Source organism: Oncorhynchus clarkii, chromosome 32 (genome assembly GCF_045791955.1).
Source record: "Oncorhynchus clarkii lewisi isolate Uvic-CL-2024 chromosome 32, UVic_Ocla_1.0, whole genome shotgun sequence".
NCBI classification, from domain to species: Eukaryota; Metazoa; Chordata; class Actinopteri; order Salmoniformes; family Salmonidae; genus Oncorhynchus; species Oncorhynchus clarkii.
In genome coordinates this window covers 14,733,860-14,752,593 of record NC_092178.1, presented here as the reverse complement: position 1 = coordinate 14,752,593, position 18,734 = coordinate 14,733,860, and the positions used below count along the sequence as shown (strand labels likewise).

At 45.5% G+C, this 18,734-nt stretch overlaps 1 protein-coding gene and 1 long non-coding RNA gene across 3 annotated transcripts; both read right to left on the bottom strand.

Moving 5' to 3' along the window:
* Positions 1-868: 868 nt before the first annotated feature.
* Positions 869-2,884, bottom strand: LOC139392315 (uncharacterized). Its single transcript, XR_011629659.1, has 2 exons — positions 2,417-2,884; positions 869-2,340 (listed from the first exon to the last, which is right to left on the bottom strand). It is a non-coding gene; the product is annotated as an uncharacterized lncRNA (long non-coding RNA).
* A 2,425-nt stretch (positions 2,885-5,309) lies between these two features.
* Positions 5,310-16,216, bottom strand: LOC139392225 (ras-related protein Rab-5A-like). 2 transcript variants are annotated; one of them, XM_071140058.1, is made up of 6 exons: positions 16,151-16,214; positions 14,098-14,327; positions 13,651-13,802; positions 6,316-6,438; positions 6,117-6,210; positions 5,310-5,922 (listed from the first exon to the last, which is right to left on the bottom strand). In XM_071140058.1, the coding sequence occupies exons 2-6, from the start codon at positions 14,261-14,263 to the stop codon at positions 5,807-5,809; spliced, it is 651 nt and encodes a 216-aa protein (XP_070996159.1). In that variant the 5' UTR covers positions 14,264-14,327; positions 16,151-16,214; the 3' UTR covers positions 5,310-5,806. The 2 variants fall into 2 exon arrangements, with proteins under 2 accessions (XP_070996159.1, XP_070996158.1); XM_071140057.1 differs by having other exon boundaries at positions 5,707-5,922; positions 16,054-16,216.
* Between the last annotated feature and the right edge of the window lie 2,518 nt (positions 16,217-18,734).

The following is an 18,734-nucleotide window of genomic DNA, read 5'->3' as shown; positions in this document are numbered from 1 at the left end:
ATAGGAGATTTTAGAAACACTTAAAATAAGGTCTGTTTGGTGTAGGTTTACCCTGACATTTTGATGACCGTGTAAATCTCTGGGACAAGGTGACTTTTATCAACATCAATGATGGGGTCATAATAATATGTAGCTTAAACCGTTCAATAGATATAACTACATTTGTAGGAAGAAAACAGAAACCACTGTTTACTACAACCGCATCTAGCTGCTACTGGAGGTTACGGACATCATTTTATATCAGAATTTCCTGTTTTCAAACCCCTAGTTTGGGAAATGCTGGAGTAGGCTATGATCCAGGGTAGAGATCACAAAAAATGTAACCATTTGTAGTGAGAATTTCAAGGTCAAATGTAATGACCTGGGACAAATGGAGTGTGACATACCGTCATAGGCAAAATAAGAATAATAAGACATGGGAAAAGCAGACAAAAAACTCTGGTGATGATGTCCACCTTACAAATACCACAATAATGTACTAGGCCTTGTAGTTACACAATACATATGTAATCAAATGTTTCCAATTATAGGCCGATTATTACATCTTACAATAGAGTTTTGTTATTCTGACTCGATATTCAGAGAGCCAGGGTGAGGACCACTAGTACCTTAGTCGCTGTGACCTCAAAAGGCAAAGCTAAGTGGTCAAAGGTCAGATAAAAAGAACAGGGTGCCACTGGTGACCTCCGGCGGAGTGGTTGGGGTTCTTTACCCCAGACTGTGTACAGTAGCGTAAGAAAACATCTAGAACCGCTGAAAATAAATCTTAGAACCACAAGTTCTAGAGATCATAAAAAAATAGGAACCACCTCTTAGGTAAGACAAATATCCTACTCCACACATTATATTATTTAACAGTACTGTAAAATGCTTGCATTTATTTTATTTTTTCCGGCTGCAATTAAGTGGCCACAGCAACAAAAATGTATACAATGTACATCCCTATGAGTTAATCCATTTATTCATCATCATGATCCACCAGCTAATACCCCAACAGTAGAACAGAGCCGTCTTTCTTCTCCTATTAAGGTTGTTAACATTGTTCCCACAACGTCGTTACATTCCTACCGAGACGTTATAAGACAAGCGGAAAGTGATTTTTTTTTCAAATCCTTTCCGCTTTGCTCCAACAGGGATTCAACAGCCAGACAGTGTATTGTGTGTGACTTCAGTTCTAGTGGGATGAGGAGCACTGGACAGGGCATCCTAACTTTAGATCACTCACAAATGAGTGAAATGTGAGAGAGAGAATGTTAAAAAATAGAAACCAAAAAATAATCATTTAGCTTTTCTTGAGAAATAAAGTATAAGTCAGACCACTAAATGTTTTGTTAATAACACTTACATTTATAAAGACCACCATCGGTTATAATTTAAACATTTTTGTGGGGGGAAAAACAACTCCAAACCCACACTGAAGCTGTTTTCTGCTAACTGTACAGTTTAATGATTATCTAGACAACTCCCTAGCAAGCATTAGTCCTGTCAACTGTAAATGGAAAAAGTAGACTACATTGCAATACCCTATGTACAGTATATTATATATATATATATATTTATATCACACTGGCTGTAATTATGACAAGATATATTCATGAGAGAATCATTAGTGCAAGGCATGAGGAAGAGACCTGGACAGAGTTATTGATCAGGACGGGTTGTGTGTGTGTGTGTGTGTGTGTAACAGGTCCAGGGTTTAAGAATAACACAAAAGTGTACATGTGTGAGCGAGCCGTGTTTTAGCTTGTGTGTGTTATTTAGATCTGGAAGGGTTTAGAGAAATAAACCTGACTGTGTTTGTTGTCTCTGAGGATGTTTTATCACCAAACAGTCCAGTCTCCCTCTGTGTACACACAACCCCACACACACAGCACTTCCTAAAGAACAGGGGAGGAATAGTGACCATGACAAAGAGAGACATCCTGATTGGCACCCTATTCCCTATATAGTGCACTACTTTTGACCAGGGCTTTAGTCATAAGCAGTGCACGATTTGGGGAATAGGGTGACATTTGGGACACACCCAGGGCCACAGTGTCAGCTGGCTCCTAATGAAGAAGCTCTCAACACCTAGGTCACCTCACCATGTTCCCTACTCTCAACACCTTGAGGTCACCTCACCATGTTCCCTACTCTCAACACCTAGAGGTCACCTCACCATGTTCCCTACTCTCAACACCTAGAGGTCACCTCACCATGTTCCCCTCTCTCAACATCTACAGAGGTCACCTCACCATGTTCCCCTCTCACAACACCTACAGAGGTCACCTCCCCATGTTCCCCTCTCTCAACACCTAGGTCACCTCACCATGTTCCCTACTCTCAACACCTAGAGGTCACCTCACCATGTTCCCTACTCTCAACACCTAGAGGTCACCTCACCATGTTCCCCTCTCTCAACATCTACAGAGGTCACCTCACCATGTTCCCCTCTCGCAACACCTAGAGGTCACCTCACCATGTTCCCCTCTCTCAACACCTACAGAGGTCACCTCACCATGTTCCCCTCTCTCAACACCTACAGAGGTCATCTCATCATGCTCCCCTGTCTCTCCAAGTGGAAAACAGCTGCCTTCCAGTCAGCATCTTGTTTACACCTGGACAGGCCTCATAACCTGAACCATGACCTAATCTCATCCATTACATGTTGAGACGTAATGAACATCAGCTGACATTGTAACCAGAATGGATCCGGGTGTAACCCCACCCTCGGACAGAGACCATCAGGTCAGGACGGAAAGGGGTCTGGAGACTTGGCATTCAGTAAGGTGAACATGTGAACAAGTCTCAGAGGCCCGATGCCATACTGTGGTGATAGCAGGTAGGGTTGGGGGTAGTAAGGTGGTGATAGCAGGTAGGGTTGGGGGGAGTAAGGTGGTGATAGCAGGTAGGTTGGTGGGGGTAAGGTGGTGATAGCAGGTAGGGTTGGGGGGAGTAAGGTGGTGATAGCAGGTAGGGTTGGTGGGGGTAAGGTGGTGATAGCAGGTAGGGTTGGGGGGAGTAAGGTGGTGATAGCAGGTAGGGTTGGGGGGAGTAAGGTGGTGATAGCAGGTAGGGTTGGGGGTAGTAAGGTGGTGATAGCAGGTAGGTTGGTGGGGGTAAGGTGGTGATAGCAGGTAGGGTTGGGGGTAGTAAGGTGGTGATAGCAGGTAGGGTTGGGGGGAGTAAGGTGGTGATAGCAGGTAGGGTTGGGGGGAGTAAGGTGGTGATAGCAGGTAGGGTTGGGGGTAGTAAGGTGGTGATAGCAGGTAGGGTTGGGGGTAGTAAGGTGGTGATAGCAGGTAGGTTGGTGGGGGTAAGGTGGTGATAGCAGGTAGGGTTGGGGGTAGTAAGGTGGTGATAGCAGGTAGGGTTGGGGGGAGTAAGGTGGTGATAGCAGGTAGGGTTGGTGGGGGTAAGGTGGTGATAGCAGGTAGGGTTGGGGGTAGTAAGGTGGTGATAGCAGGTAGGGTTGGGGGTAGTAAGGTGGTGATAGCAGGTAGGGTTGGTGGGGGTAAGGTGGTGATAGCAGGTAGGGTTGGGGGGAGTAAGGTGGTGATAGCAGGTAGGGTTGGGGGGAGTAAGGTGGTGATAGCAGGTAGGGTTGGGGGGAGTAAGGTGGTGATAGCAGGTAGGGTTGGGGGGAGTAAGGTGGTGATAGCAGGTAGGGTTGGGGGTAGTAAGGTGGTGATAGCAGGTAGGGTTGGTGGGGGTAAGGTGGTGATAGCAGGTAGGGTTGGGTGTAGTAAGGTGGTGATAGCAGGTAGGGTTGGGGGTAGTAAGGTGGTGATAGGAGGTAGGTTGGGGGTAGTAAGGTGGTGATAGCAGGTAGGGTTGGTGGGGGTAAGGTGGTGATAGCAGGTAGGGTTGGGGGGAGTAAGGTGGTGATAGCAGGTAGGTTGGTGGGGGTAAGGTGGTGATAGCAGGTAGGGTTGGGGGGAGTAAGGTGGTGATAGCAGGTGGGGTTGGTGGGGGTAAGGTGGTGATAGCAGGTAGGGTTGGGGGTAGTAAGGTGGTGATAGCAGGTAGGGTTGGGGGTAGTAAGGTGGTGATAGCAGGTAGGGTTGGTGGGGGTAAGGTGGTGATAGCAGGTAGGGTTGGGGGGAGTAAGGTGGTGATAGCAGGTAGGGTTGGGGGTAGTAAGGTGGTGATAGCAGGTAGGGTTGGGGGTAGTAAGGTGGTGATAGCAGGTAGGGTTGGGGGGAGTAAGGTGGTGATAGCAGGTAGGGTTGGGGGTAGTAAGGTGGTGATAGCAGGTAGGGTTGGGGGGAGTAAGGTGGTGATAGCAGGTAGGGTTGGTGGGGGTAAGGTGGTGATAGCAGGTAGGTTTGGGGGTAGTAAGGTGGTGATAGCAGGTAGGGTTGGGGGTAGTAAGGTGGTGATAGCAGGTAGGGTTGGGGGTAGTAAGGTGGTGATAGCAGGTAGGGTTGGGGGGAGTAAGGTGGTGATAGCAGGTAGGGTTGGGGGTAGTAAGGTGGTGATAGCAGGTAGGGTTGGGGGTAGTAAGGTGGTGATAGCAGGTAGGGTTGGGGGGAGTAAGGTGGTGATAGCAGGTAGGGTTGGGGGGAGTAAGGTGGTGATAGCAGGTAGGGTTGGTGGGGGTAAGGTGGTGATAGCAGGTAGGGTTGGTGGGGGTAAGGTGGTGATAGCAGGTAGGGTTGGTGGGGGTAAGGTGGTGATAGCAGGTAGGGTTGGTGGGGGTAAGGTGGTGATAGCAGGTAGGGTTGGGGGTATTAAGGTGGTGATAGTAGGTAGGGTTAGGGTGGGTGTGGAGGCAGGTTGCTTTGCAGTGTGAAGGTCCTTGCAGACACTGAAGAAATCACAGAGCCAATACTGTGAACCATTGCACGATGCCACTAGGACAGCTATGCCCAATCCCAAATTGCCCTCTAACCCCTTAGGTAGACCTGAGAGAATTGAATAGGTGTGAGCATTATGGGGATCGCTCCACCATGCCCTCCGATAGGCTAGGTGGAATGTTCACCCGATTGTTTAGATCTCAAATCCTCTTAGACCTACATGAAGTACCTAAGGGGTTAGGGTTTGATTTGGGGCTGAGCATTAGAAGCAGGCAAGGCTCTGGGATGGGACAAAGAGAGACATAAGGGAGAAACTCTATACTAGCGCTACTAAAGGTTTAGTGGGCAAAGCATATGAATACATTACTCAAGAGACAGATAAGGGTAGACAGAGAACAACAGAAAGAAACTAGAAGGAACCCAAGACCACTGCTAAACAGTCTTTTCTTTAGAATTAGCCCTCGCAACCCTTTGGAGCCTCTCTCCCTCTCAAATATATGTTTTTGTGCCGCTGAATAAAGTTAACACAGATTTTTTTCTCATCATCAAGTTAGGCCATGTAGTGATACATGCATCCATAATTCCCACTAAAAATAAAAATAAACAAAACAAAAAAACAAACAGAAAGGACAGAGATTGTGTTAGAAACACAGAGCGATAGTCTGTAGCTATACCCAGGAGATGAGACCACCACCAGAGTTGCCCCGTCCCTTAGTCCTGCTGCTTGCCAATAGTCAGGAAGAATGAGGTAGGGAAGGCGGGCACTAATTTCAGAAAAGAAGGAGGAAGGTGTGAGGTGTCTCAATTAGTAACAGCAGAACCAGTAGGGGAGAGGGAGGGGCAGGGCGTCGTTGAGAGAACTATAGATGAGGGCGTTGCTTTGCATTAGTTACTGCAGAGAGGAGGAGAAGGGTAGAATGAGAAGGGGGTTCAAAGGGCATCTTTTTTCATTGCTGCAGATCAGAGAGTTTTGGGCGGGCGGGGGTCATCACATTAGTTACTGCAGTGGGGGGGGGGGGGATTTCGCTCTAGGTACTGCAGCAGGGGGCCTTAGTTGGCTGGGCGGCTTCCGTTAGGTCGACGCCCCTGTTCCGCCCGCTGTTAGCTCCTGTGGCCGCAGGCTCGCTCTTGGGCAATCTTTTTGCTAGAGGATGGAAGAAAAACAAACAAAAAAACAAACGCCAGCTACTGATGAGGATCGCTTGATCAAAACATCCTGCTAGTTCACATTTCCTTGATACATGTCTAAGTATGTATTTAGTGAGTATTTGAGTGTGCAGAGCCCTATTCAATTACACATCAGTAAGTGATGTGTGTCACGAGGTTAGAGGAACCTACCAATAGCCATGAATATCTCGTTCACATTCATAGACGTCTTGGCCGACGTCTCCATGAAGAGTAAGCTGTTGTCGTCTGCATATGACTGGGCATCCTGGGAAAAACAACCATGTCAGAGACAGTCACTGCCTGTCAAACGCAGACACACAACGGTGTGTTATCGTGACACCAGACAGGTACAGGTGTTTGGAGGACTCACCTGGAAGTCCACGGCTCTCTTGCTGGCGAGGTCAGCCTTGTTGCCAGACAGGGCGATGACAATGTTGGGGCTGGCTTGTCTCTGCAGCTCCTTCACCCAGTTCCTGGCCCGCGCAAATGACTCCTGAGACAAGAGACAATGTAAAAATAAAAAAAGAGTTCTAACATTGAAAGTCAATATAAATAAAAAATAATATAAAAAACAAAGTTCTTAACAGGGTGTTTTTTTTTACCGTCGCAGGTTCCGTCTCCTTCACTTTGCTACCTGACAACTTTACGGTTTTTACTTTTTAATTACCGTTTATATTTTTGGTTTTTCCCTCAACTTTTTCACTCCGGACGCTTTATCTGGACATGGTTCGTCAGGACCTCCAACAGCCGAAGCTAAGTAGTAACAATAACATGATGCTTTATCTGGACATGGTTCGTCAGGACCTCCAACAGCCGAAGCTAAGTAGTAACATTAACATGATGCTTTATCTGGACATGGTTCGTCAGGACCTCCAACAGCCGAAGCTAAGTAGTAACATTAACATGATGCTTTATCTGGACATGGTTCGTCAGGACCTCCAACAGCCGAAGCTAAGTAGTAACAATAACATGATGCCTTCTAATTGCAGTCGCCGTACTCATAATATACAGGAGAACGATCGCCTTACGGCGAGGATAGCTGTGCTACAAGCCCAGCTTCAGACGCAACCGTTGGGCAAGGATAATTTCAGTGTAGGAAAGGATGAAACAGCGTCTGTTCCACCAGTAAGTACAGATAGTAACTTTAGTATAAATCCCCTGGCACGGTCCCCGCAGCCGGACAACTTTCTCACGGTTTCTGGAGGAAAATGCTGTAGGAATGCTCAACCGGTGTCGCTCATTCAGCCGACAGAAACGTTCAACCGGTTTTCCCCATTAAGCAACGAGTCGGAGTCAGAGGCCGAGCCTTCTCTCGTCTCTACTCCTCCGTTACGGGGTCTTTTTTATTTTTTTTATTTCACCTTTATTTAACCAGGTAGGCTAGTTGAGAACAAGTTCTCATTTGCAACTGCGACCTGGCCAAGATAAGGCATAGCAGTGTGAACAGACAACACAGAGTTACACATGGAGTAAACAATTAACAAGTCAATAACACAGTAGAAAAAAGGGGAGTCTATATATACATTGTGTGCAAAAAAGGCATGAGAAGGTAGGCAAATAATTACAATTATGCAGATTAACACTGGAGTGATAAATGATCAGATGGTTATGTACAGGTAGAGATATTGGTGTGCAAAAGAGCAGAAAAATAAATAAATAAAAACAGTATGGGGATGAGGTAGGTGAAAATGGGTGGGCTATTTACCAATAGACTATGTACAGCTGCAGCGATCGGTTAGCTGCTCAGATAGCAGATGTTTGAAGTTGGTGAGGGAGATAAAAGTCTCCAACTTCAGCGATTTTTGCAATTCATTCCAGTCACAGGCAGCAGAGAACTGGAACGAAAGGCGGCCAAATGAGGTGTTGGCACCTGCTGGAGCGCGTGCTACGGATGGGTGTTGCCATCGTAACCAGTGAACAGAGATAAGGCGGAGCTTTACCTAGCATGGACTTGTAGATGACCTGGAGCCAGTGGGTCTGGCGACGAATATGTAGCGAGGGCCAGCCGACTAGAGCATACAAGTCGCAGTGGTGGGTGGTATAAGGTGCTTTAGTGACAAAACGGATGGCACTGTGATAAACTGCATCCAGTTTGCTGAGTAGAGTGTTGGAAGCAATTTTGTAGATGACATCGCCGAAGTCGAGGATCGGTAGGATAGTCAGTTTTACTAGGGTAAGTTTGGCGGCGTGAGTGAAGGAGGCTTTGTTGCGGAATAGAAAGCCGACTCTTGATTTGATTTTCGATTGGAGATGTTTGATATGGGTCTGGAAGGAGAGTTTAGAGTCTAGCCAGACACCTAGATACTTATAGATGTCCACATATTCAAGGTCGGAACCATCCAGGGTGGTGATGCTGGTCAGGCGTGCGGGTGCAGGCAGCGAACGGTTGAAAAGCATGCATTTGGTTTTACTAGCGTTTAAGAGCAGTTGGAGGCCACGGAAGGAGTGCTGTATGGCATTGAAGCTCGTTTGGAGGTTAGATAGCACAGTGTCCAAGGACGGGCCGGAAGTATATAGAATGGTGTCGTCTGCGTAGAGGTGGATCAGGGAATCGCCCGCAGCATGAGAAACATCATTGATATATACAGAGAAAAGAGTCGGCCCGAGAATTGAACCCTGTGGCACCCCCATAGAGACTGCCAGAGGACCGGACAGCATGCCCTCCGATTTGACACACTGAACTCTGTCTGCAAAGTAATTGGTGAACCAGGCAAGGCAGTCATCCGAAAAACCGAGGCTACTGAGTCTGCCGATAAGAATACGGTGATTGACAGAGTCGAAAGCCTTGGCAAGGTCTATGAAGACGGCTGCACAGTACTGTCTTTTATCGATGGCGGTTATGATATCATTTAGTACCTTGAGCGTGGCTGAGGTACACCCGTGACCGGCTCGGAAACCAGATTTCACAGCGGAGAAGGTACGGTGGGATTCGAGATGGTCAGTGACCTGTTTGTTGACTTGGCTTTCGAAGACCTTAGATAGGCAGGGCAGGATGGATATAGGTCTGTAACAGTTTGAAGCCGAAGCTTCCCACCATTAGCTCTGACAAATTGAAAACTCTAGTCATTGGCGACTCCATTACCCGCAGTATTAGACTTAAAACGAATCATCCAGCGATCATACACTGTTTAACAGGGGGCAGGGCTACCGATGTTAAGGCTAATCTGAAGATGGTGCTGGCTAAAGCTAAAACTGGCGAGTGTAGAGAGTATAGAGATATTGTTATCCAATTCGGCACCAACGATGTTAGGATGAAACAGTCAGAGATCACCAATAGCTTCAGCATGTAAATCAGCTAGAAAGATGTGTCGGCATCGAGTAATTGTCTCTGGCCCCCTCCCAGGTATGGGGGAGTGATGAGCTCTACAGCAGAGTCTCACAACTCAATTTCTGCCCCTCCCAAAAGATAGAATTTGTATATAATTGGCCCTCTTTCTGGGACTCACCCACAAACAGGACCAAGCCTGACCTGCTGAGGAGTGATAGACTCCATCCTAGCTGGAGGGGTGCTCTCATCTTATCTACCAACATAGACAGGGCTCGAACTCCACAATTAAACAGGGTGCAGGCCAGGCAGCAGGCTGTTAGCCAGACTGCCAGCATAGTGGAGTCTGCCACTAGCACAGTCAGTGTAGTCAGCTCAGCTATCCCCATTGAGACAGTGTCTGTGCCTCGACCTAGGTTGGGCAAAACTAAACATGGCGGTGTTCGCCTTAGCAATCTCACTAGGATAAAGACCTCCTCCATTCCTGTCATTATTGAATCTCAAAATAGGGATACTTAATGTTAGATCCCTTACTTCAAAGGCAATTATAGTCAATGAACTAATCACTGATCATAATCTTGATGTGATTGGCCTGACTGAAACATGGCTTAAGCCTGATGAATTGACTGTGTTAAATAAGACCTCACCTCCTGGCTACACTAGTGACCATATCCCCCGTGCATCCCGCAAAGGCGGAGGTGTTGCTAACATTTACGATAGCTAATTTCAATTTACAAAAAAAAAATGCAGTTTTCATCTTTTGAGGCTCTAGTCATGAAATCTATGCAGCCTACTCAATCACTTTTTATAGCTACTGTTTACAGGCCTCCTGGGCCATATACAGCGTTCCTCATTGAGTTCCCTGAATTCCTATCGGACCTTGTAGTCATAGCAGATAATATTCTAATCTTTGGTGACTTTAATATTCACATGGAAAGTTCACAGACCCACTCCAAAGGGCTTTCGGAGCCATCATCGACTCAGTGGGTTTTGTCCAACATGTCTCTGGACCTACTCACTGTCACACTCTGGACCTAGTTTTGTCCCATGGAATAAATGTTGTGGATCTTAATGTTTTTCCTCATAATCCTGGACTATCGGACCACCATTTTATTAGGTTTGCAATTTCAACAAATAATCCGCTCAGACCCCAACCAAGGAACATCAAAACTCATGCTATAAATTCACAAACAACACAAAGATTCCTTGATGTCCTTCCAGACTCCCTCTGTCTACCCAAGGACAAAAATCAGTTAACCACCTAACTGAGGAACTCAAGTTAACCTTGCGCAATACCCTAGATGCAGTTGCACCCCTAAAAACATTTCTCATAAGAAACTAGCTCCCTGGTATACAGAAAATATCCGAGCTCTGAAGCAAGCTTCCAGAAAATTGGAACGGAAATGGCGCCACACCAAACTGGAAGTCTTCCGACTAGCTTGGAAAGTATGTACCGTGCAGTATCGAAGAGCCCTTACTGCTGCTCGATCATCCTATTTTTACAACTTAATTGAGGAAAATAAGAACAATCCGAAATTCCTTTTTGATACTGTCGCAAAGCTAACTAAAAAGCAGCATTCCCCAAGAGAGGATGGCATTCACTTCAGCAGTAATAAATGCATTAACTTCTTTGAGGAAAAGACCATGATTATTAGAAAGCAAATTACGGACTCCTCTTTAAATCTGCGTATTCCTCCAACGCTCAGTTGTCCTGAGTCTGCACAACTCTGCCAGGACCTAGGATCAAGAGAGACACTCAGGTGTTTTAGTAGAATATCTCTTGACACAATGATGAAAATAATCATGGCCTCTAAACCTTCAAGCTGCATACTGGACCCTATTCCAACTAAACTACTGAAAGAGCTGCTTCCTCTGCTTGGCCCTCCTCTGTTGAACATAATAAATGGCTCTCTATCCACCGGATGTGTACCAAACTCACTAAAAGTGGCAGTAATAAAGCCTCTCTTGAAAAAGCCAAACCTTGACCCAGATTTTTTTGTTTTTTAACAAATCGGCCTATATCGAATCTTCCATTCCTCTCAACAATTTTAGAAAAGGCTGTTGCGCAGCAACTCACTGCCTTCCTGAAGACAAACAATGTATACAAAATGCTTCCGTCTGGTTTTAGACAACATCATAGCACTGAGACTGCACTTGTGAAGGTGGTAAATTACCTTTTAATGACATCAGACCGAGGCTCTGCATCTGTCCTCGTGCTCCTAGACCTTAGTGCTGCTTTTGATACCATCGATCACCACATTCTTTTGGAGAGATTGGAAACCCAAATTGGTCTACACGGACAAGTCCTGGCCTGGTTTAGATCTTATCTGTCGGAAAGATATCAGTTTGTCTCTGTGAATGGTTTGTCCTCTGACAAATCAACTGTAAATTTCGGTGTTCCTCAAGGTTCCGTTTTAGGACCACTATTGTTTTCACTGTATATTTTACCTCTTGGTGATGTCATTCGGGAAACATAATGTTAACTTTCATTGCTATGCGGATGACACACAGCTGTGCATTTCAATGAAACATGGTGAAGCCCCAAAATTGCCCTCGCTAGAAACCTGTGTTTCAGACATAAGGAAGTGGATGGCTGCAAACGTTCTACTTGTAAACTCGGACAAAACAGAGATGCTTGTTCTAGGTCCCAAGAAACAAAGAGATCTTCTGTTGAATCTGACAATTAATCTTAATGGTTGTAAAGTCGTCTCAAATAAAACTGTGAAGGACCTCGGCATTACTCTGGACCCTGATCTCTCTTTTGAAGAACATATCAAGACTGTTTCAAGGACAGCTTTTTTCCATCTACATAACATTGCAAAAATCTGAAACTTTGTCCAAAAATGATGCAGAAATATATCCCATGCTTTTGTTACTTCTAGGTTAGACTACTGCAATGCTCTACTTTCCGGCTACCTAGATAAAGCACTAAATAAACTTCAGTTAGTGCTAAATACGGCTGATAGAATCCTGACTAGAACCAAAAAATGTGATCATATTACTCCAGTGCTAGCCTCCCTACACTGGCTTCCTGTCAAGGCAAGGGCTGATTTCAAGGTTTTACTGCTAACCTACAAAGCATGACATGGGCTTGCTCCTACCTATCTCTCTGATTTGGTCCTGCCGTACATACCTACACGTACGCTACGGTCACAAGACGCAGGCCTCCTAATTGTCCCTAGAATTTCTAAGCAAACAGCTGGAGGCAGGGCTTTCTCCTATAGAGCTCCATTTTTATGGAATGGTCTGCCTACCCATGTGAGAGACGCAAACTCAGTCTCAACCTTTAAGTCTTTACTGAAGACACATCTCTTCAGTAGGTCATATGATTGAATGTAGTCTGGCCCAGGAGTGTGAAGGTGAACGGAAAGGCTCTGGAACAACGAACCGCCCTTGTTGTCTCTGCCTGGCCGGTTCCCCTCTTTCCACTGGGATTCTCTGCCTCTAACCCTATTACAGGGGCTGAGTCACTGGATTACTAGGGCTCTTTCATACCGTCCCTAGGAGGGGTGCGTCACTTGAGTGGGTTGAGTGACTGATGTGATCTTCCTGTCTAGGTTGGCACCCCCCCTTGGGTTGTGCCGTGGCGGAGATCTTTGTGGGCTATACTCGGCCTTGTCTCAGGATGGTAAGTTGGTGGTTGAAGATATCCCTCTAGTGGTGTGGGGGCTGTGCTTTGGCAAAGTGGGTGGGGTTATATCCTTCCTGTTTGGCCCAGTATCATCGGATGGGGCCACATTGTCTCCTGACCCCTCCTGTCTCAGCCTCCATTTATGCTGCAGTAGTTTATGTGTCGGGGGGCTAGGGTCAGTTTGTTATATCTGGAGTACTTCTCCTGTCCTATCCGGTGTCCTGTGTGAATTTAAGTATGCTCTCTGTAATTCTCTCTCTCGGAGGACCTGAGCCCTAGGACCATGCCTCAGGACTACCTGGATTGATGACTCCTTGCTGTCCCCAGTCCACCTGGCCGTGCTGCTGCTCCAGTTTCAACTGTTCTGCCTGTGATTATTATTATTTGACCATGCTGGTCATTTATGAACATTTGAACATCTTGGCCATGTTCTGTTCTAATGTCCACCCGGCACAGCCAGATAACCTGGTTCCTCTCTAGGTTTCTTCCTAGGTTTTGGCCTTTCTAGGGAGTTTTTCCTAGCCACCGTGCTTCTACACCTGCATTGCTTGCTGTTTGGGGTTTTAGGCTGGGTTTCTGTACAGCACTTTGAGATATCAGCTGATGTACGAAGGGCTATATAAATACATTTGATTTGATGAGACATGGTACCAGGGAAATGGTGATGTTAAAAACACTTCACTTTCAATCTGGAACGTGAAGGGATCACCAGTGTGACCACATATCCAAACATGTGAGATCAATTATCATTTTAACAAAGGAAGGTTGGTTGCACTGGTTATATAATCTATCAAGATTATGCTACTTGCCTCATTTGTGATGTCGTAGACCACGATGGCGGCCTGCGCCCCTCTGTAATACATGGGCGCCAGGCTGTGGTAGCGCTCCTGTCCTGCCGTGTCCCAGATCTCAAACTTCACCGTTGTGTCGTCTAGACACACTGTCTGGGTCAGGAAGGCCGCTGGGGAGGAGAGAAGAGAGTTGTCAAATACATAATTGACGTGAACTTTAAAAAGCATTAGAACAGGACACCTCACTAAACACATTCAACAATATGAATGAAGGGATAAATAAATAACTACAGCCCAGACCCAACAACAACCCATAGTCCCTATTGCGCCATTGTCTGCAAGTCTGAGGTTCCTTCCGTAACCGGTTCCTTCAGATCTTATAACACTGAAGGGATAGAAACTTCCAGAAGAGGCTATAGATACTTTTCTGTTCCTGGCTTAAGTGCATAAATGAGTGATGGTCACCTCCAATGGTGCTCTCCTGGAACTCGTGGAACTGTCCCTTGACAAACCGGAGCACCAGGCTGGACTTGCCCACTGCCGACTCCCCCAGAAGTACCAGCTTGAACTGGCAGATCTTGTTACCAGCGTTAGACCCGTTGGGTCTCGTAGCTCCTCCCCTGTTGGCCATGGCCTAGTCAGATCCCCCGGTCAGTGTTTGTCCCGCACGTCTGACTATGCTGTCAGGGCTTCAGCTGGAGGCGGCGGTAGAGAGAAGGAAAAAAGGAACAATTATTCACAACTCTGATGATGTTTTCTGCTAGGGTTATGTCAGATGTGGTAAAGATAGGAGGATTTTGAAGTAGAGATATGGATGTTTTTGTAAAGTTGTTTTGACATGTAGTTTAACCCTGGCCTATATCCTCCATAAGTGAGTCAAGGTGACAGTATGGAAGTGGACATGCTTCTCGAAAGAGAAAAAACCTTGATATACGTGTCCAGACTCTCCTGATAAAGAGATCAACTTAGCCCTTAAATATATGGTGAAATCTTGGAATGGAATGAATGAGCTAGACATTGAATAGATGATCCTGTCTACAGAAGAAAATTGAGAGGGACAGGCTGCCCTGAAAACAAGTTGTCAAAATAAACATGACTTGGCAGTCAAACCTTGCTGTAGAGCTGGGGCATATTAATAAGAGCACACCATAGCAAAACACTGTGCAACGGAAAACGAATACAAGCTTTTCTTACTGGACAAGCAGATAGTATATCCCTGTATTAAACTGTTTTCTCCCATTTTGTGTATTGAATATGACCCAGCCCAGTCTCTGAATGCATGGTATCACAGATGGCTGGATGTGAGCTCACTAAAATATATTTTCCCTCATCAAATACACCATACATTGCCACTGACAGAGTTGTGTGTGCCTAATCTGTAGACTATGGAAATATATATATTTTTTAAACATAATAATATGGCTCTGATCTGGACTTTCCATATGCATTTACAGTCAAAACCATGCAAACTCTTTCGGTACACACAGTAACATCCCCACTCGGAGCTGAAATTGTACCCCTCAAACTTTCCAAAACACACACACACACAATTTGTCATAGAGGAAAACACTACTCAGCAAGGACGTTGCAGTGTTGCCTTCCAATGTAAATATGTTCGCTTACATATAGCTAATATAATAGCGACGTTAGTTAGAAGGTAAACATGCGTAATCGGCTGACAGCAATGCCAACGGCCTGTACTGGCTGTTGCCTTCGAGGTGGGACGTGACTCAACCAGCACTGTTATGAATCTCTGCAGTGCTAGCATGGACTGTTCAAACTTCTAACAATGTACTAAATTAGCATAGCCAACGTGGCCTACTCTTCGATTTATTTTCGAAGCCACAGCATCTAGCTAGAAAATTGAGAGTACGCCATTTTCCAAATAGAAGCAAATGCTAACCCAATTAACGTTAGCTTGCTAGCTAGATTATTAGCAAGCCAGGTAACTAGCCAGCTAACTAGCTACATCAACATCTGAATTGCTAACGTGTGCTACCTACCTACTCTCTGATTACTGACTGTCTTGCTAAGCAGCTACTGTTAGCTAGTTAGGTGACTGGGTGGCAAGCTAACGTTAGCATAACAAGTCCGATTGCAAATGTGATGATGGAGCTGGCTGGCTTACTACATTTTCAATAAGCTAACTAGCGAGGAGACGCGTATGACGAACCCATGTCCACACATGATCAACACAACTAGGATAAACAGCCAATAAATAGCATCACGAACACGGTTTTGACCGGAACGATTAAATGACAAAACCGTTGTTAGGTCTCTTCCCGACCCAAATCCGGGCCACGGCCTATTTTTTGCATTTCTCATCAGACGCCAATGTTAGCATATCAAGCTAGCTAACCTAGCCTGTTGACAACTAATGAGCTGAAATCTACAACTTGTCACACCATTTGCTTACTATACCTGAGTGCCAGGCGGTTGACGAACACAGAATACCACACACGAGTCTATACACAAAATAAAGGTCGCAGTGCGGACAGATACGTATTGTTGAACATACAAATAATTTCAACAACCCCGATCACGTCTCCTCCTTTTTCTTTCTTCTTGCAACTTCCCCTTTTACTAGAACCAAAACACAAACAACCCCTTCCGCCCATTCTGCCACGTCACACAGCACGTCTGCTCTGCAGAGGTAACGCCGGATTCATGAATTTGATTGTTTTTCTTCGAGGATGAAATCAAGAGTAACGTGGGATTTCAAGTGATTTGGATCAATGTAGTAATGGATCAATGTAGTAAAACTAGTTAGAAGCAGACGTTAGATTACCAAATTACCTTGTTATTGGATCTGCCATTTAAACTTGAAGTAAATACAGGGCTCAAGTAAAAGCTTTTGGATAATTAAGATGAAGATGACGTAAATATGCATATAGATGTATTACTCATAAAGTGAAGGGGGGACAATGTGCACCAAAAAAACAATAGCCGAGGGTAAGGTGTAGGTTAGGCTGTATCATAAGTTATCTATTGCCGGATTTAAAAGAACTGGGAACTCGGTAACATAATGACGTCAGTGATCTTCAGATCGGGAGGTCGGAGCTCTAGATAGCGGCCCGAGGTCCTGAGTTGGAATTGCGAGTTGTGTGACCATTCAAATCGATTTTTCATAGTCGGAGCTCGGTTGTTCCACCGAGTTCTCAGTTGTTCTGAACGAACTGAAGTCGGAAGTCGGAGATTTCCAAGCTCCTAGTTGTTTTGAACGCGGCATTTGTATCTGACTCAGAGGATTTAACCTGCCATCTTGTTTGTTGAATTGATGGTGGCAATATTTTATTGTATTGCCTTTTGGTTCAACTCTCATCATCTAGAACAGTATGTGTTTCTCAACCTTGTTCGTTCCAGGGACTGGCCATGCTGCCCCTTGTGTGTCTGGGACCGGCAAGATATGTCTTTTCCTCCTATATTAAACCTAGCTTTGAATAACTGACTCAATTAGGGAGTAAACGTTATTTATAATAAGGGTTAGAAAATCGACCCCTGAAATGAAAATGGATGAACATCCCATATTTTACATAAACCCTCCCATGAACGCTTGAAAAATAATAAGTGACTCCCCTATACCCAAAAATAATACACTACATGGCCAAAGGTATGTGGACACCCCTTAAAATTAGTGGATTTGGCTACTTCAGCCTCACCCGTTGCTGACAGGTGTATAAAATCGAGCACACAGCCATGCAATCTCCATCGACAAACATTTGCAGTAGAATGGCCTTACTGGAGAGCTCAGTGACTTTCAACTTGGCACAAGTCAGTTTGTCAAATTTCTACCCTGGTCAACTGTAAGTGCTGTTATTGTGAAGTGGAAACATCTAGGAGAAAGTGGTAGGCCACAAAAGCTCACAGAACGGGACCACCGAGTGCTGAAGCATGTAGCGTCCTCAGTTGCAACACTCACTACTGAGTTCCAAACTGCCTCTGGAAGCAACGTCAGCACAATAACTGTTCGTCGGGAGCTTCATGAAATGGGTTTCCATGGCCGAGCAGCCGCACACAAGCCTAAGATCATCATGCGCAATGCCAAGCGTTGGCTGGACGATGTAAAGCTCTCCACCATTGGACTCTGGAGCAGTGGAAACGCGTTCTTGGGAGTGATGAATCACGGTTCACCATCTGGCAGTCCAAGGGATGAATCTGAGTTTGGTGGATTCCAGGAGAATGCTACCTGCCCCATTGCATAGTGGCAACTGTAAAGTTTGGTGGCTGTTTCAATGGTTCGGGCTAGGCCTCTTAGTTCCAGTGAAGGGAAATCTTAATGCTACAGCATACAATGACATTCTGGACGATTCTGTGCTTCCAACTTTGTGGCAACAGTTTGGGGAAGCCCATTTCCTGTTTCAGCATGACAATGTGCCTGTGCACAAAGCGAGGTCCATACAGAAATAGTTTGTCAAGATCAGTGTGGAAGAACTTGACTGGCCTGCACAGAGCCCTGACCCCATCAAACACCTTTGGGTGGATATGGAACTCCGACTGCGAGCCAAGCCTAATCGCCCAACATCAGTGCCCAACCTCACTAATGCTCTTGTGGGTGAATGGAAGCAAGTTCCAGCAGCAATGTTCCAACATCTAGTGGAAAGCCTTTCCAGAAGACTCAAGGCTATTATAGCATCAAAGGGGGGACCAACTCCTTATTAATGGCCATGATTTTTGGAATCAGATGTTCGACAAGCAGGTGTCCGCATACTTTTGGTCATGTGGTGTAATGAAACAATAAAGTGGAACATGCTTACCGTTTATCCTCACTTCTTGGACAGACCAGAGCATAGATATGCAGTTGTAGAAACTGTTATTCGTCCTGCAAGCGTTGGATGGCAACGCATACTTTTAATAGAGCACAGGGCTGTGGGCCAGAAGGTTGTGGATTTGCAGATCACTGTGGACAAGAGTATGGGTGGAAATATCTCCTTTATAATAAAAGCATTCCATGAATCTATATTTGTGTTTGCAGGTCAGAGAATGTTTTTTTAAAATTATCATTTCATGCAATTCTATGTAATTGTATGTATTAGCAGAATCTTTTTTAATACCACACAAATTACAGAAATTGCAGGCTAATAAGAATGCACAGAGAGATAGGC

What these genes read in the sequence shown, in the direction of transcription:
- LOC139392225 (XM_071140057.1), bottom strand. Translation starts at nt 14,263, where the DNA reads ATGGCCAACAGGGGAGGAGCTACGAGACCCAACGGGTCTAACGCTGGT. An exon ending in TCTACGACATCACAAATGAG is followed by an intron (nt 6,439 to 13,650) that starts GCAAGTAGCATA and finishes CTCTTGTCTCAG; the next exon opens with GAGTCATTTGCGCGGGCCAG. An exon ending in AGAGAGCCGTGGACTTCCAG is followed by an intron (nt 6,211 to 6,315) that starts GTGAGTCCTCCA and finishes TGTTTTTCCCAG; the next exon opens with GATGCCCAGTCATATGCAGA.